At 48.8% G+C, this 25251-nt stretch overlaps 1 protein-coding gene across 1 annotated transcript in view; it reads right to left on the minus strand.

Annotated features, from left to right (window-relative positions):
- The window catches only part of LOC144762283 (uncharacterized), a 397653-nt gene that overhangs the window by 247326 nt on the left and 125076 nt on the right, over positions 1–25251 (minus strand). The window contains exon 2 of the mRNA XM_078647420.1: positions 21400–21536. Coding sequence (XP_078503546.1) covers positions 21400–21536 — 137 coding nt within the window. The remainder of the gene's footprint in view (positions 1–21399; positions 21537–25251) is intronic.

Here is a 25251-nt window from a genome sequence, read left to right on the forward strand (position 1 = left end):
TACAGCCGTCTTCGGCCCGGCTTGCTTGAATCCTGATGGTGCAGTGAGCAAGGGACTCATGTCTGAGCATACCCTTCCACACTTATGGTGGCCAAAATAATTTCAAAAAGGGGGTGGTGATGGACAGAGTATCTGAGTTTATCAGAACACTCCTACCCAGTCTCTTTGGTATGGAGCTTCGGTGTCGATGTCGACCGTTTCTCGGCTCCGACATAGTGGGAGGCCGAGTGTTTCGGTTTCGTTGCCGAGCCCGAAGGCGGGGCGTCGGAAACTTCTTTCGGTTGTCTGACCGGGCTCGAAGGCGGGGTCGACACCAATCGGGGTCGGTTTTTTGGCAAAGGGACGTCCTCATCTTCTTCTTCCTCAGGGTGTTGGACCTCGAACAGTTCTGGGATTGCATCTGACTCCATCCTCGACATCTCGTGTCTTCGGGCTCGACGGTTTCTAATCGTCGACTTGGAGGAGAAAGCCGCACAGGCTTTACAGTCCCTGGATTCGTGGTCAGGTGATAAACAGAGGCTGCACACCTCGTGTAGGTCCTTGTGTGGGAATTTAGCACCACAAGTTGGACATTTTTTTGAATGGAGTCCTTTCCATGGACTCCGGGCTGGACTACGTCGAGATAGGCCTCCCGGTCTCGTCGGCGTAGAGTTGGAATTTTTTGTTGTTGACTTCGAAGCGCGTCGGAATGGGAATGAACTCGAGCTCGATAAACAATACCGTTGAATTGGAAAGGGAATACGCGCCGAAATATAACTTCTTTCTCGAAGTCGATCCGGAGCGCTTCGATCCTCATCCGAACCCGATGGCGGAAAAAAACAATCTAAGGATGGAGCCGATGCCCATGCCCACTATCACCCAAGGGAGGAGTCACCAGCCTCGTGACTACAAAAGACTTCTCCAAGAGAAAAACAAGTGCTATCATCCGAGCCCAACACCAGATGGCGATCTATTCATAAATGTACCATCTGCAGCCCATATGCCTCGAACATATACTTATGACTTAGACTGTGCGGTTCTTTTTCATCTAATCTACACTGTTGAACGTTAACAAAGAACAACAAAAATCGCCATATGGGTTGTCTGGATTAGTGCAAGGTGCATCACTTCTTTAAGTGTGCAACATATACTAAGCCAGCCTCCTACAGGCTACAATAAATGTATTAAACTTACCTGCATGCCACGTTTATAAAGCTTCCCCTAAGAAATTATAATTTTGTAGAAGCAGGTGTCCTATTTAGGCCACCTTATTTCTTAAGGGGAGAGAAGACTGTCATTAGAGAGAACAAGCTATTCTTGACCATCCCAAACCTACGGCACAGACCGAAGTTCGGTCTTCTTGAGGATGGTTAAGGATTGTAGACATTGGGTACCAAATTTTTCTCTTCTCTTCAGTCCCCTGCAGAAACTGACCCACAAGGATATTTCAGACCCCTATACAGGCTTTGTGTACCTCATCAGCTCTGGGTCTCCCAGATTGTAACAAGGATTTCTCACTGTTTAAACACGAAAGAGAGGGATGTGCATTCGCATTGTTTACATAGAATCATTGAGGACATCACAGACTCTGTCCATAACTCTCAGAAGTATTAGATCCAGAAGCAGTAGTGCCTACAAGCAGCAACTGTATCAGTGGATCAATGTGATAGTTTAGTGCTGGGAAATACCCTAAATTTATATATACCCCATTCATTAGAACCACTCTTAAGTCAGGCTAAGAGCCAACATCTCACAAATACTTGTCTGACTGAATATGAGCTAATATTGTTGTCCGCCTAAAATGTGATACTACATAGATGCATCAGGTTAAATTTAGCCACACTGATGGCCTTCCCCGACTCAGACATTTCATTGGAACTATACAATTGTGTTTTATCGATAGACTGTCCACTCCTCCCCTTGGTTTGTTGTTCTGACACTGCATATGCAGAAAGAGACAGGGATTAAGTAGAGCAGAACAGAGTTCAGTGGCATAGAGTGCTGCAGAGTAGAGTGCAGTGGCACAGAGTTCAGTAGCATGGAATAGATTGTTTCAGAGCACTGGGAGTGGTGTAGAGTATAGTGGTGCAGGGTAGAGTGCAGTGGCACACAGTGGTGACCTAGAGCACAGTGGCCTAGAGTGGCGTCTATTATATTGGCACATCGTTGACCACAGTGCCGTGGAGTGGCGCAAAGTGGAGTAGAGTGGCATAAAGTGCAGTGGTGTGGAGTAGATTGTGTCAGAGTAGAGTGAAGTGGAGAAGGATAGAGATGAGTGGTATAGAGCAGTGGTGTATGGTGCAGCATTTCAGAGTGAAGTGGTGTGGAGTGGTGTAGACTGCAAGGCAAAGAGTGCAGTGGTGCATAGTAGAGTGGGCTAGAGTGCACTAGCGTAGAGCAGTGCAGAGTAGAGAGGCGTGAAGTGGCGTAGAGTGCAGTGGTGCACAGTAGATTTAAGTGGCATAGAGTGCAGGAGAGCGGCGTGGCGTAGACAGCAGAAGAGTGACGTAGAGTGGTGTGGAGTGGTGTGGCATAGAGTACAATGACGCTGAGTAGAGCAGAGTGCAGGACTGCAGAGTAGAGTGGCGTAGAGTGCAATGGCGTACAATGGTGCAGAGTAAAGTGATATTGACTGCAATGGTGTAGAATAGCGTAGAGTGCAGTGGCAGAGTATAGTGGCGTGCACTGCAGTGGTGCAGAGTAGATTGGCATACAGTGCAGTGGCGTAATGTATTGGGTTTTAGTAAATTGGTGTACAGTGCATTGGCGTGCAGTGCAGTGGTGCAGAGTGCAATAGAGAGGTGTACACTTCAGTAGCACAGTAGATTGTTTCAAAGTAGAGTGAAGTGACGTAGAGTGCAGTGGTACAGGGTGCAGTGGAGCAGCATAGATGTGAGTAGCATAGAGTGCAGTGGTGTAAAGTTCAGTGGCGTAGAATGGTAGAGAGTGCAGTGTTGCAGAGTATACTGTCAGAGTGCAGTGGTGTATAGAAAAGTGGCATAAGTATTGGCATAGAGTGCAACAGCGCTAAGTGCAGGGGCACAGAGTAGAATGAAGGGGCATAGAGTGCAGTGACGCACAGTGGAACAGAGGAGGGTAGAGTGCAATGGTGTAGAGTAATTTGGTGCACAACAGACTAGCATAGAGTGCATTGGTTTTGAGTAAAGTGGTGTAGAGTGCAGTGGCATAGAGTGCTGTGTTGTAGAGTACTGTGGGGTCGAGTGCATTGGCATAGAGTGCAGTGGTGTAAAGTTCAGTGGCGTAGAATGGTAGAGAGTGCAGTGTTGCAGAGTATACTGTCAGAGTGCAGTGGTGTATAGAAAAGTGGCATAAGTATTGGCATAGAGTGCAACAGCGCTAAATGCAGGGGCACAGAGTAGATTGAAGGGGCATAGAGTGCAGTGACGCACAGTGGAACAGAGGAGGGTAGAGTGCAATGGTGTAGAGTAATTTGGTGCACAACAGACTAGCATAGAGTGCATTGGTTTTGAGTAAAGTGGTGTAGGGTGCAGTGGCATAGAGTGCTGTGTTGTAGAGTACTGTGGGGTCGAGTGCATTGGCATAGAGTGGAGTGGTGTAGAGAGGAGAGGTGGAGTGGAGAGAAGAGAAGAGTGCAGTGACGCAAAGTGACTTAGTGTGGAGTGGTGCAGAGTAGAGTGGGTAACATGGAGCATCCATGGCATGGTCGCGTACTGCCATTACAGGCAACACATCTTCAATTGAAATGATCATTACATTTGCACTCACATACAGTTTTACTGATAAAAGTATACAGCGCACAAACAATGGATGGAAATGTTATCATCCATAGCATTGATCTGGCCGTCAGCACAATTCATTTACAGACATTGAAATTTTGCTGCGTGCTAGGAAAAAAAACTATTTGCAGACCCTCGCTAATCAGCACAATTGTCACATAAATCCTACCACTTTGAAGTCATAGAAAGGAAAACAAGAATTGGCAGAGCCAATAGGTCTCGCCTTTGGGACCTTATAAGTTTAGCCATGCAGCATATTATCCCCCATGAGCATGCTCACAGTCTTTTCACCCCGCTTTTCTCAGTTACTACTGGTGAAATCCAGCCCAGCAGCTGGTTTATGAAATATTGCGAAGGGAGGCCCTGAACGGGCTGAATGCGCCCCCAGACGGAGACAAATGTATGCAAATGAGATGCACAAATGAAGACACCGGGACAGAGACATATGTGAAATTCCAGCAAAATGCTGCCTGCAGCTAGGCGATGAGCAGCTATGATAAAATGGTAACAAAAGGCACCTTTTGCCCGCCAGTTTGTTTCACATTGCAACAGACCCCGTTCCGCATATCCCATCATAGCCAAGAAGGATTCCATGTGATTTAGTTGCATTAGTACTTACATGAAATAGATGCTTTTTCCTCAGACTGCTTCTTATTTTTACTTGTTCTGCCATCACATTCTGGTGCATTTGCGTGCACCTTTCACATGTTGCGAGTTTTTTTCAAAACCGAGTAATATGGAGCCACCTGGCACTTTACACTGGGGAAACACACTGTGTGCAATGAGCTTCGTTCGCATGGGTTTCTGAAGAGAAGGGGAGCCCAAAAAATATAGCAGCCTCACTCAGCTGTAAGGGCCATGAAGGGAACTAAAAACAGACAACACAAACGTAAACACGAGAGTATTGGATATCGAAGAACACACGTCCTATCATACCATACCACCTGCAACATGCTGTACAAAGTCGGCTTTGTAATTGGATTGATTTGATTTCTGTACATTTCCATAACAAACAAATAGTTTCAATATGTATGTATTGTGGAGAAGTGTGGCTCAGGGGTTAGAGGCAGCAGACCCGGACCAGGGTTCAATTCCCCACCTCGGCGGGTCTTGGGCTAAAAATTCCACGGACTCGATAATTCTCGCCCCGGTGCCTCCTCGACTCACGGGTTCACACTCTGCGACTCTGGGCAATAGCTTGCTTAATCTCCACAACGGCCCCTCGCGGCGGGATGCCCGACTTTCACCTTGTGGATACCCTGCTATCTCACAGGGGAATATCAGGACGGGTTCCCTAAGCAAGCGCCGGGAAACCCACTGCGGGTAGCTGTGCGCTATATAAGCTCAACTACATTTACATTTACATGTAGGCACAGCGTCCCAGTAAATATTTTAAATTGGTCGTCTTCTCTTTTGAAAATATGACTTCAACTGCCTTAAAAAAAACATGCACTGCAGAGACAGCCTGCATCTGCCTCTTGATAGCAAGAAAGTGAAAGCGACAGCGAGCAGGCAAATGTAAACAAGCACGCGCGGCCACGCGAATTACAAACAGATGGCCCATGCGCGCCAACCATACACGAGTGTGAGGAAAAGTGCATATTCAAATACAAGTGGGGCGGCACACTATGCTAAGCACAGATTTGTAGCTTACATGATTTTAAGCCACGCCCTTCAATAAATCAGCCACGCCCCTTTGAGGGGACCCCCCAGTTTTTTCCCTCCCACTTACAGCCCTGCCTCCAGTTCGCATTTGAACTTCACATCTCATCTAATCCCACCTTATGCTCGAGTCGCCACATTGCTGTGACTTTCAGGGGTGTGCCAGCCAACACAGGCTGCCTCTGCACAGACGAGCCTCACTATATTATAAAGTTATCGGACCCTCGCTGTTTGGATAACATACCCTGAAACAGTTAACGTCATATATGCAGAAATTTTCTAATGAGTCAGATTTTGTTTGGGAGTCGGTCCAATTTCTAGGCAGGAAAGATTTGTTTCACTGCATAGTTAAAAGGCTAGGGCGGGGGGGGCGTGGCCAAGATGGCAACCGCAGCAGACGCGAGTCTGTGAGGCTCCCGATCCCGGCCCGAATATTTGACCCGTTAATAGCTCAAAACTCCCCCCCAGACGACACCTTTTGCTGCCCTGGGCAAGGGGATTGCAGCGATCGACTGAACTGTGGTGTGGAGGCTGCGGCGGCTGCCCGGTGCGGTGATTTCCTCCCGGCGGCGCCGGCATCGGTTGCGCGCCGCGCCCGAGACTGCAGGAGAGAGACCCCCGAGTTCCCGGGGTGTGTGGCCCAGTCAGAGGGTCACCGAAGACAGTAGAGTGCCAGAGAGACCGGGGCCGAGGGGCCGTGGAACCGGCATTACCGGCGGCGGAGGTGAGAGGCGGGGTGCGCGCTCCCGGGGCTGCGACGGACCACGAAACTCGAGGTCCAGGCTTCGGGGCCTACCCCTGAAAGAGGAGCTGCGGGAGTGAAGGGGTGCCGCAGCTGAGGTACGACCAGAAGGCACTTGGGGAACCCCACGACTCCTAGCCCCTGACGGACGAGGCGGAAGGCGGCGGCTGAGGCGGAGGAGAGAGGCGGGGCCTGGTCGACAGTGTGCGGTGAGCACGAAAATTGAGGCCCCGATCCCGAGGCCCTTGCCCAACGGTCGGGAGGCGGGTGCGGCATCCGGAATGTGGGCGCTGGGTGGAGTCCGAGAGCAGAGACTGCAGCCGGGAGAGTGCCCCGGAGTCGCCACCCTGCACACCTGGGGACTACCGTAAATACACAGAGAGACCCCATCAGACTTGAGGTGCACCTCAACGGCGCCAGGGAGGCCTCGCGTTTGAGTGGTGGGGAGGCCCAGAGATCAACCCACTGCGCACAGCCGGGGTACCTGACCGGCATGCTCTGGGCCTCCAACAGTTAGCAGTGGCGGACAGTGACATCGGAGCATGGGGACCGGTCGTGGTTGCTCGCGCTGCGGGGGGAGGGGGGGTGCCCTGCCCAGAGAAGACGCTCTACGGGTGCAGACGCTGGGCCCATTTGGAGGCCAGAAAGCGGGAAGTGAGGGGGCCTGTATGCTGTGGTCCCCCAGGAGGCTTATACTGGCGGAGTAGCAGCCTGAAAGACGGAGGTGATTCCAGATTGTAGGGGCAGCGGAGCAGAGCGATCCCGGCGGGATCAGCGGGCACACGAGCTTGCAGCGAGCCCCGAAGCCACAGACGGTTGGCGGGGCTTGCGGGCCTCCGGGTGAGCGGTCTTACACCCGGGGGCCCAGGAACAAAGTTACGTGCCTGACCATGTCGGGGGGACAGCGTAAAGGTGGCCGCACAATAACGGAGCTGCTGACGAAGGGGGCGGGCAAGGCTGAGAAAAGCCCATCAGGGTCAGCAGTGGCTAAAGACTCCACGGCACGTGAGGATGAAGGAGCCCCGATTACCAAAGCCTTCCTGGAGTCCCTATTTAATTCCCTTCGGGAGGACTTCCAAGCCTTCAAGCAGGACATGGCGAGTGAACACCGGGAGCTCTGTCGAGATGTGGACGGGCTGGGGGATAGGGTGGCAGCAGTAGAAGAAGCGAAGCAGTCGCGGAGTGAGGAGGTGGAACACCTGCAGCAGGAGGTCCTCCGCCTACAGGAACAACAGCTGGACTTACAGGCCCATGCAGAGGACCTTGAAAACCGCTCCTGACGGAACAACATACGGGTCCGGGGTGTGCCAACCAAGGCGGAAGGGGACGATATCACCCGCTACTTACAGGGCCTCTTTAGGGAAATCCTGGGTGAAAACAACGACTTCACCATCCGCATCGATAGAGCACACAGGGCGGGCCTCACGCGCAGGGCACCCGCACCTCCCCCGGACATTCTAGCATTCCTGCCTGATTTCCCCCTGAAGGAGCGCATCATGAAAGAGGCACGCCAAAAGCAACCACTCCGCCTTCAAGGACACCCGGTGGCTCTTTACCACGACCTCTCCGCAATCAGCCTACAGAAAAGGAGGGCCTTTAAAATCGCCACTACGTTCCTGCACGACAAGGGGATCCCCTATTCTTGGGGTCACCCCTTTCGCCTGATCTTCAAGTGGAACAGCGTGCTGCAGCAGCTCCGCTCCTTGAAAGATACTTGTGCCTTGCTAGGAATTGAACTGGCCGACGACTCCATGGACGGAACTGATGGGGGCAGCCCCTCGCAAGGGAGACCTCCCCGCTCCACGGGGGACGGCTGGCAGCGCATACGGAGGAGGCGGTCGTCTAGAGCGGCCCACAAGCCGGATCCGACTAAGATGGCGCAGGCGAAAGCAGCGGCCATCCAAGAGGTGTCCAGGGACACTACAGCCTCGGAGTGAGGCACCTCCTCTAGAGACACAGCTTATCTGGGGGGGGGGTTCCATATATAGCCATATTTCCAAGCGGGTCGGAAGGGGGGCTGGGTGGGGGTCATTGGGGCTGCCAGAGCCACGTTCCCCTTTATTGACTTCTTCCATGGGCATGAACAAGGTTGGGACTGGTCCAGGACTCTTGTGTCTTGTGGGGAATTCTCAGTTGGGGTCAGGAGGGGCAATGGGTTGGGGATGCGGGTAGGGGGGTGGGGACCGCTCTGTGTTCTTGGGGGTAGTTTGGTAGGATGGGGGGGGGGGTTCCAGGTCCAGGTACAAATGGACGTGTGTGGGGACGCTGGTGCGCAGGTGGTTGACAGAGGAGTGGAGGAAGGGGAGATAGAGAAGGCAGGGAGAGGAATGGAAGAGGTTCTGGCTTTGGTTAGGGCTTCTCTTCAGGGGATGCAGCTTGAAGGACTGAAGATTGCTTATGTCGGCGACTGATTTGTGCCTCCGCACTTTAAATGTCCGAGGCTTGAATAACCCGGTAAAGCGCCGGGCGGTCTTTTCTCTCCTGGAGAACTTGAAGGCCGATATCTGCCTCCTACAGGATACGCACCTTTTGCCCAAGGATTGTCATAGGATGAAATCGCGCCATTTCCCAACGCAGTTTTTCTCTTCGGCATCCACGAAGACCGCAGCGGTTGCTATATTGGTGTCCCACCGCTTTAGAGGCAAGGTTCTGCAGAAAAGCGCTGAAATAAAGGGGCGGCTGCTATCCTACAGATTTTCTATGGGTGAGAACACTTTCACGGCCAGTTCAGTATATGCACCTAATGAGGGACAAGACAAGTTTTTTTACCAGATACTTAGTGAGACAGCCACGTCCCCGGATAGACATATTGTGATCGGGGGGGGACTTTAATTTGGTCTTTGACAACCTCCAGGACAGATCAGGGCAGCGCTATTCACAGACAGGCACTCTGTCGGAGGGGGGACATTGCAGGTTGAGAGAGTTGGGGTTGACTGATCTTCGGCGAAGCTTTAACCCGGGTACCAGGGATTACACATACTACTCCAATGCTCACAAGACCTATGCACGTTTGGACTACCTATTTACATCCACCTCACTTACAGCGCTGGCATCCCAGACTGACATTGGGGCGATGGCCCGGTCAGATCATGCGCCGCTCACGGCAACGTTCTCTTTCCCGCCCCTTGCCCACGCCCCGCGTTGCTGGAGATTGCGCGACACGTTACTTCATCGGAAAGAGGTTATAGCCAAAATCAAAGGGGCCATAACGGAGTACATGACACATAATCAGCCTTCAGACACCTCACAGGCCACACACTGGGCGGCGCTTAAGGCGGTGCTAAGACGTGAGTTCATAGCGCTATAGGCGGCAGAAAATGCGGAGCGGGCGCGTAAAAGGGAGGAGCTGTCGGCGACTACGCGAGAGCTAGAGAGGATCCACCAGCGGACAGGGGCGCTGAGAATCTGGAGGCAGCTACGTCTGGCACGTCAACAGCTAGCGGCTCTTGACCAAGATCGCGCCGAATACGCGGCTTTGAGGGTCCGTCATATGTATTACACAGGCGGGGACCGCTGCGGGCGGCTGCTGGGAAGGGCACTCAGGGAACGGATGCAGCGCCACGCGGTACAAGAGCTAACCACACAGGCGGGCAATAGAGTTACAGGGGATAGGGAAATAGCGAATACCTTCAGCGATTTTTATTCCGCGTTGTATTCTGGAGCCGGTCTTGACCCCACAGACGGGGAAGCGTTCTTACGCGCTGTCGCGCTACCCACTATTTCACCTGAGCAGTCGGAGGCACTGGAGAGGGCGATACGACCGGAGGAGGGGATTTCTGCGATCTCACGACTTAAATTAGCTAAGGATCCGGGCCCGGATGGCTACACCGCCATCTTTTACAAGACCTTCTGCCTCCAACTAGCTCCGCTGCTCACCACTCTTTTTAACTCATTTTCAGAATCAGGTGCTATTCCGAGGGATCTGATGGAGGCCACCATCTCGGTCATTTCCAAGCCTGGGAAGGACCGCACGCAATGCGGAGCCTATAGACCCATCTCCCTCCTCAACGTTGATCTCAAGCTCTATACTAGCATCCTCACTTCCCGTCTAGCACCCCTGATGCAGGGGTTGGTTGACCCGGATCAGGCGGGATTTATCCCCGAACGACAGACGACCGACAACACTAAGAGAGCGCTCCACCTGATCGAACGGGCCACATGATTGCCCGGCGAGTTCATGATGCTGGCGATTGACGCCGAAAAGGCGTTCGATCGGGTCCATTGGCCGTATCTGGAACAGGTGTTGATAAAGGCGGGACTGGGTGCCAAATTCCGCACTTGGGTGCTGAATTGTTATACCTTCCCTAGTGGTGAATGCTGCTGAAATCGCAGCTGTGCGTCCTTCGTTTTGCTGTGTGTGCTGGCAGAGCCTTTGTCCGTGGAAAAGGTTTCTTAGTGCTTTCTGTCTGGAAGCGCTACTGAGCTGTGCTCTGACTTCAATTTTGTGACCACGCTATCACAGCTCGCGTTTCCCGCTGCGCGGGAAACACTCGCATCCCTGGTCGGCAGACTGTGATTACAACAGGACTCCAGGAACCACAAACCTCTTGGCCCTGGAGCACCGCCCTGACACGCCCCCCTCACCTGGGGATAATTGAGGAGCAGGCACGCTGGACTGTTGGTGAATGCTGCTGAAATCGCAGCTGTGCGTCCTTCGTTTTGCTGTGTGTGCTGGCAGAGCCTTTGTCCGTGGAAAAGGTTTCTTAGTGCTTTCTGTCTGGAAGCGCTACTGAGCTGTGCTCTGACTTCAATTTTGTGACCACGCTATCACAGCTCGCGTTTCCCGCTGCGCGGGAAACACTCGCATCCCTGGTCGGCGGACTGTGATTACAACAGGACTCCAGGAACCACAAACCTCTTGGCCCTGGAGCACCGCCCTGACACGCCCCCCTCACCTGGGGATAATTGAGGAGCAGGCACGCTGGACTGTTGGTGAATGCTGCTGAAATCGCTGCTGTGCGTCCTTCGTTTTGCTGTGTGTGCTGGCAGAGCCTTTGTCCGTGGAAAAGGTTTCTTAGTGCTTTCTGTCTGGAAGCGCTACTGAGCTGTGCTCTGACTTCAATTTTGTGACCACGCTATCACAGCTCGCGTTTCCCGCTGCGCGGGAAACACTCGCATCCCTGGTCGGCGGACTGTGATTACAACAGGACTCCAGGAACCACAAACCTCTTGGCCCTGGAGCACCGCCCTGACACGCCCCCCTCACCTGGGGATAATTGAGGAGCAGGCACGCTGGACTGTTGGTGAATGCTGCTGAAATCGCTGCTGTGCGTCCTTCGTTTTGCTGTGTGTGCTGGCAGAGCCTTTGTCCGTGGAAAAGGTTTCTTAGTGCTTTCTGTCTGGAAGCGCTACTGAGCTGTGCTCTGACTTCAATTTTGTGACCACGCTATCACAGCTCGCGTTTCCCGCTGCGCGGGAAACACTCGCATCCCTGGTCGGCGGACTGTGATTACAACAGGACTCCAGGAACCACAAACCTCTTGGCCCTGGAGCACCGCCCTGACACGCCCCCCTCACCTGGGGATAATTGAGGAGCAGGCACGCTGGACTGTTGGTGAATGCTGCTGAAATCGCTGCTGTGCGTCCTTCGTTTTGCTGTGTGTGCTGGCAGAGCCTTTGTCCGTGGAAAAGGTTTCTTAGTGCTTTCTGTCTGGAAGCGCTACTGAGCTGTGCTCTGACTTCAATTTTGTGACCACGCTATCACAGCTCGCGTTTCCCGCTGCGCGGGAAACACTCGCATCCCTGGTCGGCGGACTGTGATTACAACAGGACTCCAGGAACCACAAACCTCTTGGCCCTGGAGCACCGCCCTGACACGCCCCCCTCACCTGGGGATAATTGAGGAGCAGGCACGCTGGACTGTTGGTGAATGCTGCTGAAATCGCTGCTGTGCGTCCTTCGTTTTGCTGTGTGTGCTGGCAGAGCCTTTGTCCGTGGAAAAGGTTTCTTAGTGCTTTCTGTCTGGAAGCGCTACTGAGCTGTGCTCTGACTTCAATTTTGTGACCACGCTATCACAGCTCGCGTTTCCCGCTGCGCGGGAAACACTCGCATCCCTGGTCGGCGGACTGTGATTACAACAGGACTCCAGGAACCACAAACCTCTTGGCCCTGGAGCACCGCCCTGACACGCCCCCCTCACCTGGGGATAATTGAGGAGCAGGCACGCGCATCGCGGGACGCGCGCGGGCGACGCCGGGCTAAGCCCGGGCAAAGGGCGGGCCCTCTGTGGCCCTCAGTGGCCGAGGTAGGCCGGGGCGGGCCCTGGTATTTTTGAATATTTTTCTTTTTATTGTTTTTGCATGCTGCCTGAGTTATTATATCTTATAGGCATGCAAATACGCCGATAGAACTGTAGCCACAGACTATTTTATCTGCAGGTTTGACTCTTGTGTTCACCCCCCTGGGTTTTTTTATTCTTTTTACTAATAGGTCATATTATTATTCATTGTGTATTACCTTCATTAGTGGGGAATTTAGTTGTAGGACCAGTCTTGTCTGAATTATGGAGGCAAAAACACTCCGATCTGGGAAAGTTGTAATGGAGAAACCCGGTACAATACCCGGTTCAACTCAATTGAGGAAAAAGCATGTTCAATGTGATACTATGAAAGGCCAGTTGCAACTGTCTCAAATCTGGGAAAAAAGCTTGAATAAATCCCTTGACGCTCCCAAGAAAACTGATACTGATTTGTTACCTCAATCGGAACGTTGTCCTAATATGGAGGGAGCTTGTCAGTTTGATCCTATGCTGGAAACAAAAAGGACATTGAGTCAGTCAAGCGAAGTAAATATTCCTACATGCCCAGTACATGTGTCTGGCGTTGAACCTTTGCTAATTCCAGCACAAACAATGGGACGTAGTATTCTCTTGGGAAATGATAACTTGGAAAAGGATAAGGCTGATGTTTCAATAGCCACCAGCATTGATTTTGACCTCTGCGGACGATATGTGGATAAGCCATCTTTGTTTCATCTGGTGCCTAATAAAACCCCCACTGGAGAAACACCATCAGGATTGCTACTTTATAGCAGCACTCCCTCTGTTAAATCCACAGACAACCTTTCCTCGCAGAGTGGTGTACAATCTCCGGAACTTAATTTATCGGGGATTTGTGCTTTTACATCATCCAGTTATCCAAAAAATGATAAACCTATTTCTGAGTCTCTCATAGCCCTTGAGCAGATTTTGTCTTCCATATTACTTTTAATGGGTAAATTTGCTGTAAATTCTGATTGTATTTTGTCTTCGGTTACTGAGATATTGCAGGTATTGCTGGCACAAAATGTAAAAAATGCTGAAAATATGATTAATCCTCTTATTATACCTACTAGTTCTGTTTCTGTTGTCCAAAAAGTTGTTGATAACACTGCAGAGGTGGGGGGAACTGCCCCCATAGGATTGTCTATAGAGGCGGATATTCATAGGCCCCCAAATCTTTCTTCCCCATCTTCCTTGCCACAGATAAATGATTCTGTGTTGGCTGAACAGGATGAAAATGTGGTTGTTGAGATGCAAACGGAGGGTCATGAACTTTTTCCTATTTTTGTACAAGATAAAAAGGAGCCTGAAGGCCCTTTGGGGACTATTGGCGCTCCTAAAGTAAAATCAAGAGGGAAAAATAGGAAACTGATACGTAAATATAAAAAGAAAAGACCTAGGCAAATTATTTTTCAAAAAAATATAACATCTGAAAGGCCTGTTCTTATAGACAGTGGTTATAATCCAGCCCTAGATATCCCCGGTATGGTGGAAGTGGGAGGTAGCAAAAAAGCTGTATATGGGAGTACCCCGCTTGAAGTATCTTTGAAGGAGGAAGTCCCATGTCCATTAGAAAATGTCTCTGTTCCTCTGCCAATAAGTTCCGAAAACACTGTACATACGCCGATAGTAACAAGAGTATTTAATCCGTCTGCTCCTATATTTCGGCCACAGACAGAGGTTGTCAGGAACTCAATCCCTCATTCAGCAAAAAGCCCAATTTTAAATGTGGATACTTTGTCATTAGATTTTCTCCCATTATTTGATTCAGATTTAAAAATGAATAGAGCCTGGTTATTAAACTGCTTTAAAGAGATAGAAAGTCTAAAGTTAGTTTTAACAAATGATATTGATTTAGTTCTCCCAATAAAATCTATAAATGGGCAACGTACAAGGGTAAAGTTTTACTCAAAAATAATAACTAATTTAGTTCTTCACCAGGCGGAAGCATTTCAATGTAGAGGAATTGACGTGCTACCTTTTGTGAATAATAATTCGTGCCTTTCATCTAGTGAAAGAAACACAAAGTTGGCTTCTGTTCATGATGATTTTTCTATGTGCAATAAAGACCTAAAAATTTGGGTCTCCAAAGGCAAACGAATGGTTTCACAGGTGCTTCCATTACCTGTTAGTACAGACGTTCCTCTAAATGAAGACAATTTGATGTGGAACTGGTTACCAGGAGTCTTATCAAATACAACCTCGAGAAACCCACGACCTTTTTCGCATCTTTAACACTTGTTTAAAAATTGTTTCTTGGAATGCCGCCGGTTTGTCGAATTGCCCTGAGAAATTTGATTTTCTTTCTTCTCTGAAAGCAGATGTGATATGTATCCAAGAAACATGGTGTAAAACTCTCCCTTATGGAGGGAAAGATTACTTTGTCTTAGAGGCTCCTGCAACATCATCAAAAAAAGGCCATGCTAAGGGAGGAATTGCCTGTTTGTTATCAAACGCACTACAATGGCAATTTTCCCATCATAAGGACGAGAGTAATCTATTCCAATCCATAACCATATCCAATATGGACTCTGTTAGTCAACGGTCCTCGCTTATAATATTAAATGCCTATATTCCTCCAGAAGATAATTACACGAAAGTTTTAAAACGTATGTTTTCCCATGTTAAACAACTAATAGAGGTGGATCACCCGCCTTATTTACTGCTGGTGGGGGACTTAAATTGTAAAGTGTCTAACACTTCTCTGGCCATGTTTAGAAATAAAGATAAGGAAGAAGCATATAATATACCTGAAGCAGTCCTGCCTGCCCATATTAAAACTAACAAAAGAGGCAAGATTCTTCTCGGGGAACTTTGCTCCTTGGAGGGAATTATTATAAATGGCAGGATGCCTTCTGATACTCCTGCAAATTATACACATGGATCTTTTAGGGGTGAATCTATTTTGGATTATGTAATAACGGATTTTGATATGTTCTTTTTTCTTAAAGATTTGGTGATCTCTCACTCCCCTTTGAGTGATCATAAAATTATCAATATAACAGTCTCATTATCACCCCCTGCAACGAGCCTCTGGTCTTTAAAGAATAGAGATTTTTCAATCAAGTGCAACACAAATAGATGCTATTGGGGAAAAATTACTAGTAAGGATGTACTAATTATCCTTAGCCAATTATTATTGGAGTTGGACTACTGGCAAGGTAGGGAATTCCTCTTTCTTGAAAACCTTATAAAAAAAGTCACCGCGGTGGCTAAGATTTCAGGAAAACCAAAAAAGAAACATTTTTCTCCTAGTCCTCTATTAAGGTTAAATAAAGAAATAAATAAACTTGTGAGGAAGCAATACCTCAATAGATCGGGGGAAATTGAATCTCAGTTAGCTTTATTAAAAAGAAGGAGGGTAAGATTGAGATATAAATTAAAAAAAGAAAAAGAAGATAATTTATGGATCAAGTTAAGAGAGGCTTCAATTTGTAATAACTCTAGAGATTTCTGGTCCATAATAAGACAAGGATGTGGCTCTATAACAACGCCTACTCCGATAGTTATTACGGAAGATGTCTGGACCGTATTCGTGTCCACCCTATACGCGTCTAATGGCGCAGGGGCGGACCCTCGGCTGCCAGGGCTAAATAGTGACTGTATAATGGAACTCCCCACTGAGCAATCCATAGCAACCGTAATAAAGAGCATGCGCTCTTCCGGGGCTATGGGGCCTGATGAATTGCCCATGTCTATAATTAAACAAGATGTTATGACTTGGAGCAAGATTCTTCTTCCAGTATTTCTGGCATGTTTTAAATTACGAACAGTCCCCGACTCTTGGCGGGGAAGTATCCTAATCCCAATTTTTAAAAAAGGTGATCGGGACAACCCCTCTAATTATCGTCTAATAGCTCTATTAGACTCAATAGGGAAAATTTTTGCTAAACTGATATTATTATTAATAATGAAATGGATAAATCAACACAATATTTTACCCATGGAACAGACAGGATTTCGTAAAGATCATGGAACTTTAGATAATTTAACATTGCTACAGGTAATAATGGATAAATATGCACGTGTCCGAGGTGGTGGCGTATACGCTGCATTCATTGATTTCTCCACAGCGTTTGACAAAGTGGATCGTCCAACGCTGTGGAGAAAATTGGCGGCTATGGGTATGCCGGGATACCTATTAGACTTAGTTAAGTCCTTACACTCGTGCACATGGTGTAAGGTGTTACAAGGAGGTGAGAGGGGTCTTTCTAATTCTATCCCCTCCCTGAACGGATTAAAACAAGGCTGTATATTGGCACCCATATTGTTTTCTTTATATACGGCTGATCTCCCTAGGACTGTTTCAGTTTGTGAGGGGTTAGCCCCGAAAATTGGAGGGTCAGCTATATCAATTTTAATGTATGCGGACGATATACTTGTCTTAGATCTGACTCCGAAAGGTCTTTCTAATCGTCTTCATGCATTGAATCAATTCGCAGATGTACATTATATGAAAATTAATAGTTCCAAAAGTAAAGTTATGTGCATCTTCGGTAAGAAGAAAAGCAGGTCTAGTAGCTATAATTGGACAATTAGCGGAGAAAAACTTGAGGTGGTAAAAACCTACACGTTTTTAGGCAAAATAATATCTGCTAACCTTAGTGAGAAGTCTCACATCGAACATAATTCCAGAAAAGCGATGACCCATGGTATGGGATTATGTTCCTTGTATAAAGCTACTGGGAAGAGACATTTCTCCATATGCTTGGAGGTATTCCGAATGAAAATTCCTGCAACTCTCCTTTATGGAATGGAACTAGTGGAGTTGAAACAATGGGGTTTCATGCAAAAAATGGAAGGAAAGATACTAAGAAAAATATTGTCATTTAACTCAGCCTGCTCTACATCCTCATGCAGGCTGGAATTCGGACTTCGAAGTTGTTGGGCACAGGGGTTGGTAGCCCTTGTGAGATGGGTAGCTTGTCTGGCCAGAGGTAAACCGGGAACCTTACGGGAAATTATAAAAAAAGAACTATTAGGCAACTTTAATGAGTTCTCGCTGCTGGTAAGAAATTTTAGAAAAGCGGTATCGCTGCTTGAACTGGATGAAAGCACATTATTCTTACTTTCTCCATTAGAGTTAAAGTTGAAGTTAAAAAGTATGTCCTGGGAACTCTGTATCAAGTCAGATATACTTGCCCAACCGAAGCAAAAAGAAAGGAAAGCACTGGTTACGACATATACTCCCAAAGTAGCCCAACAATATTTAATTTGGAATATTCCACATGGCGTCCGTAGATTCTGGTACCTTCTACGCCATAATTTGCTTCCACTGAATTCATTGTTAGCCAAATGGTATGGGGTTTCGCCTCTGTGCAGTTTTTGTAAAAATGCTGTTCAGGATTTTAATCATGTTTTGCTTATTTGCCCGGTATTGGGTCCCATGCGCCAAAAATGGATAAAACCAATTTGTTTACAATTGGGAATTGTGAATGTAAAAATGTTTTTCCATGCACTTTATTGCCCCCCCAAGCGAAATGTTCTGTTCCAGAATTTTTAACTATTTTAAAGCGTTTTTAGATATTTATTAATGAATTTCCGGGAGATGTTGATAATTGCCGCTCGTGCAGATAATTCTTGTGGCTGTTTTCTATGTCGTATGATGTTTTGTATGTATAATATTGTGTTAATATGTGTGTATCTTTTTATGTGGCCCTCAATGAGAGCCAAATCATAATAAATTTTGACTTTGACTTTATACCTTCCCCACAGCGACTGTACGCGTTAATGGTTGCTTATCAGCCCGATTCCCAATTGAACGCGGGACCCGGCAGGGGTGCCCACTCTCTCCTCTACTTTTCACATTGTACATGGAACCGCTGGCGCAGGCCGTGAGGACGGATCCTAGAGTTAAAGGGATGAAATTTGGAGCCTACATCCATACAATCAGTTTATATGCTGACGACGTGCTCCTTTCCTTGGCCACCCCGAAGGAATCCCTGCCGGCTAGTGTCGAGATTTTGGGTGCATTCGCAAGGGCCTCGGGCTTTAAGGTTAATATGGCAAAATCACTGGCTCTGGATCTCTCCTTAGAACACCAGACTCGTGCCTTCCTGGAGGAGCGCTTTCCCTTCCACTGGTCCTCTAAGGCAGTCCCTTATCTGGGGATCCACCTGGCGGCAACTCTGCAGGACACGGTGCGTATTAACTATGCCACCCTCCGCCGTACTATCCGCGCGGAACTGGGACGTTGGCGGCATTTGCCTCTCTCATGGCTAGGACGGGTGGCAGCGGTAAAGATGACCATCTTGCCACAGGTTTTGTATATCTTTCGGGCTATCCCTCTCCGACCGCCTGAGGGTTGGATTCGTCAAACTCAATCAGAACTTGCGCAGTTTATCTGGAACGGAAGGCGTCCGAGAATGAAACTGCGGTTGGCGATGCTCCCTCCAGAGAAAGGAGGTCTGGGACTGCCTGATCTGACGCTATATTACTAGGCGACGCAACTCCTTACCCTGGTAGAGTGGAGTAGGTGGGAGTCGGAGCGGCATTGGCTCTTTCAGGATCAGGCGGTGGCCGGCCGCCCCCTGCAGGAGGTCCCCTTCCTCCGTAGACAACACAGACCACCTAATCTATACGCCTCTTTCATTACCAGAGTGCCTCTGGAGGTGTGGGACCAGACTAATGCTCGACATGGTCTGACGACGTTCCCGTCGCCCTTGACGCCGCTGCTGGAAAATCCAGACTTTGGGCCCGGTAGGGACGTTCGGGCGTTCGCTCGTTGGCGCCCGGCGGGCTGTCGGGTTTTATTTCACATGTATTCCGACGGAGGGGTGGCACCTTTTGGGCGCCTACGTCAAGAGTATGGCCTACCGGAATCGGAGCGCATCCGTTATCTCCAGGTGCGTCACTGGGCTCTTAACTCCCGAGTGCGAGAAGGGGCTGACCGAAAGCTCAGCCAATAAGAGTACTGGCTGCTCTCCCGGACGACGGACAAACAACTTATATCCGACCTCTACAGATTGCTCCTGGAGCGATACTCCCGGGTTTATAATGCAGGGAGGGCACGCTGGGAGAGGGAGCTGGGAAGGGATCTGAGCAATAAGGAATGGGAGGACATTTGCTATCGGGCCCGACACTCTGCTTACCACATGGGCCTGACGGACACTTTTACCGAGCTGGTGTCATACTGGTACTACACGCCCGAAAGGTTGCGCGAGATGGACTCTTCCCGGGACGCGACCTGTTGGAGGGGCTGCGCAGAGACAGGCACATTAACACACCTCTTGTGGGATTGCACACACATTCAGGGGTACTGGAAGGTGGTCCTAGATGAAATTGATGCTCACTTCGACACGGAGATTCCGAGATTCCCGGCCTATGTTCTCTTGAGGCTTCCCAACGACATTACTTTTCCCCTGAGAGCTAGAAGAGGGCGGTTAATCACAATAGCGCTGGGCTCCGCCGTTCAGACTATTCTGGCCTTATGGCGCACGACACATGTACCCACCATGCAGGGCTGGCTAGGCAGACTTTGGTCAGTCTTAGGAACGGAGAATCTGTCCCTGGTGAAAGCGGGAGAAGGGGCTAAATATGCGAAGTTATGGCAACCCTTTTTGTCCCTGTTGGCCACAGAATTCAGGGAGGTGACTTGCCCCCGTTACTTACGGCTGCTGCGGCTATCTCAGCTCGATGCTGGCACTAAGGTTGAGTGACTGGATGCGTGTGTGGGGTGAGGAACTGGACCTGGAACGAGGGTGGTAGGTGGGTAGGTTGAGAGGGGGTCGGGGTATGGGGGGGAAGGGGGGTTGGTGGGGTTTGCTCTCTCTTCTGGCATTTACATTTATGCATCTTATTCAGTCGCATTTCGGTATGGCACAGGGGCTCTTTTTGCCGTGTATGCTTTCTGAGACGCTTTACCCTGATGATCCTGTTTCATATCAGGCACTTGTGGCATATACGCTGATTGCTGTATGTTTGCTGCATTGCATGAGAGTCTTTTGTTCAATAAAAAGATTTAATACTAAAAGGCTAGGGCGGGCTGCTTTTCAATGGAGAAACTGATTTCTCCGTTCCCGCTTACAAAGTCTGTGACATCACTACATCCATGAATGTTTTTATAAATTAACAATAAACACCACTTTGCCTTAAACTGCCTTTAAAAAAAAACATGCACTGCAGAGACAGCCTGCATCTGCCTCTTGATGGGTAGAAAGTGAAAGCGACCGCGAGCAAGCAAATGTAAACAAGCGTGCGCGGCCATGCTAATTACAAACAGATGGTCCCTGCGCGCCGCTGCTCGCTCCCGCAAGGTGGATGGCAACCATGCACGAGTGTGAGGAAAAGTGCAGACCGATTTCTAAAGGTCTTCTCCTAGAGCAGCGCATCCTCGCTGCACTAGGTTCAACCTAATAAAACCAAGCTCCCTGGAAGACACAGCTTGACATTTGACCTCTGCATTTGAATGCACAACAAATGCGACAAGATAAGAACAAGATTTAAAGGCCTGTTTACAGAAAGCGAGTTTGTGGCAGAATACTGTAAACAAGGTTTGGGCAACGGGACGGACAGCCTAAAGCAAATAAAGCCTTCAATTAGAAAGCCAGAAAAAATTAGTTACAAACCCAATGGTAAGCAACGGGCGGAATGCATTTCTAGGTCGCCTTTCTGAATGTCCCCAAGATGTCTTTAACAAACCAATCAGTGCTGCGACCTAAAAACAGATGTGTGCTGTAACGGAACCTCAGGGACAACATTTTCCTGCAGCAGTTTTATTACCTGATCCGTATAATAAACCGGGCAAAATTCACAGTTGTACAATCATACTTATAATAATTTTTTTACGATTTCATGTCGAAAACGTGCCTCACTGTCTGAATAGAAAACTAAGCAGTACCCTGCCACCTTCTAGAGTATTGTATTTAATGGATTACAGTTCTGTGCAACAGCAGGTTAAAAAAGAGCTCTGAAGAGATTTACACTTACTACAGTGTCATTTATGCAAGCATTGTACATTGCTACAGCACATCAGTCAGCAGCCATAGGTCTCCCCCTACCTGCTGGTGCAGCTCACATCATCTAGAGAGCCCGATAGCCTCGTCCGATCCGGTGAACTACTGTTAAAAAAGTCATTTCCCACTGTTATCCGTAAGCTCTCGTCCACCGCTGCACGATCACCGCGAGGTGACCATCTCTGCAAAGAATACAGACATTGTTAACAGCAAAAGAAGCAAGGCATAACACTGAATTCAATTCGCAAAACAAGACTGAAGTAAAGCACCAAAATGCAAACCCCCCAAAAAATGTATCGATACAAGATGAGACACAGGCCCCCCTTTGCCTTTCACCATTTTCTTCCACAGCTCACATTTGCAGGTGAACAAATAAAGAGTTCACCGGTTGTGGAAAATCTGTGTTCTAGGCCGTGAGGATGCCTACATTCAATGTGGGGGTACACAGCCAGCATATGGACTGTCGAAGGAAATGGGGCAAACCAGATGTACAGGCAGTGGTGGCTCATCCATAAAAGGGTGCCAGGGCAACAACCAACCACCTCGCTTTGCCACTAATTGATTGACCAGTTAACTTACATGAAAACAATTCTCATGGATTGATTTGTTTTTATGTAAAAGCTGTCACATTGGCAGCAGTAGAGGGCTCCAGTGGCTGTATTGAGCATGTGTCGGGGTGGACTGTCCAAGCCCAGCCTCCCAGAAACAATACATGTATAACATGTTGCACTAACTTCAGGCAGTACAGCATATCAGAAAATGGATCTTCAGGGCTGGTCAGCCATGTACCCTTTCGCTATATCAGAAGTCGAATACAGAACAAGCACTGGCAAAGTCAATAGGTCTCCCCTATGCGAGAGCTATTGGCTTTAGCAATGTGTTTTAGCCATTATATACACCAGTGTGGCTGCTGTTCAGCAAGGCAAAAAGTTAATAGCGTGGACTGGAGTAGATTGGGTTAAAATGGAATGAGGCACATTGGCGTAGAGGGGAGCAGAGTGGGGTAGAATGGAGTGTGGTGGATATAGGTAGATTAAAGTAAATTGGAGTTGGGTAGATTGGAGCGGGGAGTTAGGGAGATTAGCGTGGTACATTAAAGTGGGGTAAATTGAATTGGGGTATGGTAGATTGGAGTGGGGTAGACAGAAGTATGGTTGATCGGGGTATATGGAGGTAGAGTGGAGTGGGGTAGATTGGGAAAGAGTGGAGTGCAGTGGATTGGGGTACAGTGGAGTGGGGCAGACTGGAGTGGAGTAGAATGAAGTTGAATGGGGTAGACGGCAGTGGACTAAATTGGGTGGATTACAGTAGGGTAGAATGGAGTGTGGAAGATGGGGTAGTTTGGAGTGGGGTAGACTGGAGTGGGGTGGGGCGGAGTGGGGTAGATTGGGTGAGTGGGGTAGACTGAGTGGGGTAGATCTGGATAGCATGGGGAGGGTGGAGTGGCTGGAGTGGGGTACACTGGAGTGGGGTAGATTGGAATGGGGTAGAGTAGAGTTGGATATTCTGGGGTAGATTGGGGCAGGGTGGAGTTCAGTTGACTGGGGTATATTGGAGTGGGGTAGATAGGAGTGGAGTGGGGTGAATTAGGGTAGATTGGAGCGAAGCTGAATAGTGTGATGGTGGGGTAGATTCAGATGGAGTGGGGTAGATTGGGGTGGGGTGGATGGGGCGGGGTAGTTTGGGATGGGGCGGGGTAGTTTGGAATGGGGTGGGGTAGATTGGGATGGGGTGGGGTAGATTGGGATGGAGTGGGTTAGATTGGGTGGATTGGAGTAGGTAGATTGGGATTGAGTAGAGTTGGCTAGACTGGAGAGGAGTCGAGAGTGGAGTGAGATAGAATTGAAGTGTAGTGGAGTTGATTCGGTGTATTAGAGTAGGGTATATTGGATTTGCGTGAGGTAAATTAGAGTGGGATAGTTTAGAGTGGGGTAGATTGTTGTTGGGTGGAGTTGACAGTGGGATAGGATGGGGTAGGGTAGATTAGGGAGGGGCAGATTGGAGTAGGGTGGAATTGGTTAGATTGGAGAAGAGCAGATAGGAGTAGAGTGGGGTTGAGTGGGGTGGAGTGGGTTAGATTGGACTTGAGTGGGGTAGATTTGGGTGGCATGTGGTAGGTCGGAGTGAAATTGAGTGGCGTAGACAGGGTAGAGTGAATGGATTATGATAGATTGGGGTAGAGTGGAGAAGGGCAGATTGGGATAGAGTGGAGTGGGGCAGATTGGGATATAGTGAAGTACGGTAGACTGGGGTGGAGTGGGGTTGGATAGACTGGAGTAAAGTTGAGACTGGATAAGAGAGAAATAAACTGGGGTGGAGTGGGGTAAATTGGAGTAGAGTAGTGGGGTAGATTATTGTGGAGTGGAGTAGATTGGGTGGATTAGTGTAGGGAAGATTGGATTGAGTGAGGATTGATTGGAAGGGGATAGCTTCGAGTGGGGGATAGCTTCGAGAGGGGATAGCTTCGAGGGGGGATAGCTTCGAGGGGGGATAGCTTCGAGGGGGGAATAGCTTCGAGGGGGGATAGCTTCGAGGGGGGATAGCTTCGAGGGGGGTATAGCTTCGAGGGGGGGATAGCTTCGAGGGGGGGATAGCTTCGAGGGGGGGATAGCTTCGAGGGGGATAGCTTCGAGGGGGGATAGCTTCGAGGGGGGATAGCTTCGAGGGGGGGAATTTCTTCGGGGGTGGTACAGAAGGGGTGGGGTAAAGCTGTTCTCGGTAGATTGGGGGGTAGATTACGAAGGTGCAAATTGGAGTAGGGTAGATTGGGGTGAAGTGGGGTTGGATAGATTAGGGTGGGATAGATTGGAGTGGGTGGATCAGGGTAGATTTCAGTACACTGTGGTGGAGAGGGTAGGGTAGATTGGAGTGGGGTAGATTAGTGTACAGTGGAGTGAGGTAGAATTGGAGTGTGGTAGATTGGAGTGAAGTAGGATAGATTGTGGTAGAGTGAAGTGCGGTATATTGGAGTGGGGTCGATTGGGTTAGTTTGGGTGGATTGGCATGGGGTAGATTGGAGTGGAGTAGACTGGGGCAGATTTGGGTACACTGAAGTGGGATAGTTGTAGTGGAGTGGGGTACAGTGGAGTGGTTTAAGTGGTGTGACGGTGATATGGAGTGAGAAGGGTAGAGTAGAATGGCGTGGAGTGTCGTAGAATGAAGTGGCATGGCAAAGAGTGAAGGACATAGTGTGGAGTGGCGTAGTGTGGAGTATGCATGATGTGATAGCTCAGTGCCATCACATGCAACACATTTTCAATTTAAAGGACCATTGCATTTCCATCAAAATACGGTTTAACTGAACACAAACGATAAGGTGTGCAAATGTCATCACCTATAGTATTACTGTTTCAATCGAAATATTTGTTTCTACCACATTTCAGAATTGCAAAACAAATGTGCTTTATTTGTTTGTACTAGTTCCAATATATTCTGGAATATCAGCACAGTTCCTTTTTGTGTGCTAGAAATAACATCCTACACACTATCCTTTTACATGGATACTCAGCAGGATTGTCACAAATTCCCTCACCTTGAAGTCAGAGAAAGAAGAGGAAACATTAAGCTCTCTCAGAGAAAGCTTGTCATTCGACATCTGTCTTTGAATGCATAGCAAATGAGACAAGATAATAAACATGGTTTGGGCAACTGGAGAGATTAACTGAAGCTGTACAGCCTAAAACACATAAAACCATCAAATAGAAAGCCAGCAAATGTGAGTTGCAAACCACAAAGCCAATGGAAAGCAACATGCAGATTGCATTCATTGGTCAGCTTTCTGAATGTTCCCAAGGTATTTTTAGTCTGGTAGGCATGGACCAAAAAAGGGTCCACCTTGGGGGCGTGGCCAAGCAGCATGGTCGACAGGACGTGAGCGCCTCCGGCTCCCGGCAGGCC

The sequence above is a fragment of the Lissotriton helveticus genome, chromosome 6 (assembly GCF_964261635.1).
Source record: "Lissotriton helveticus chromosome 6, aLisHel1.1, whole genome shotgun sequence".
Lineage (NCBI taxonomy): Eukaryota > Metazoa > Chordata > Amphibia > Caudata > Salamandridae > Lissotriton > Lissotriton helveticus.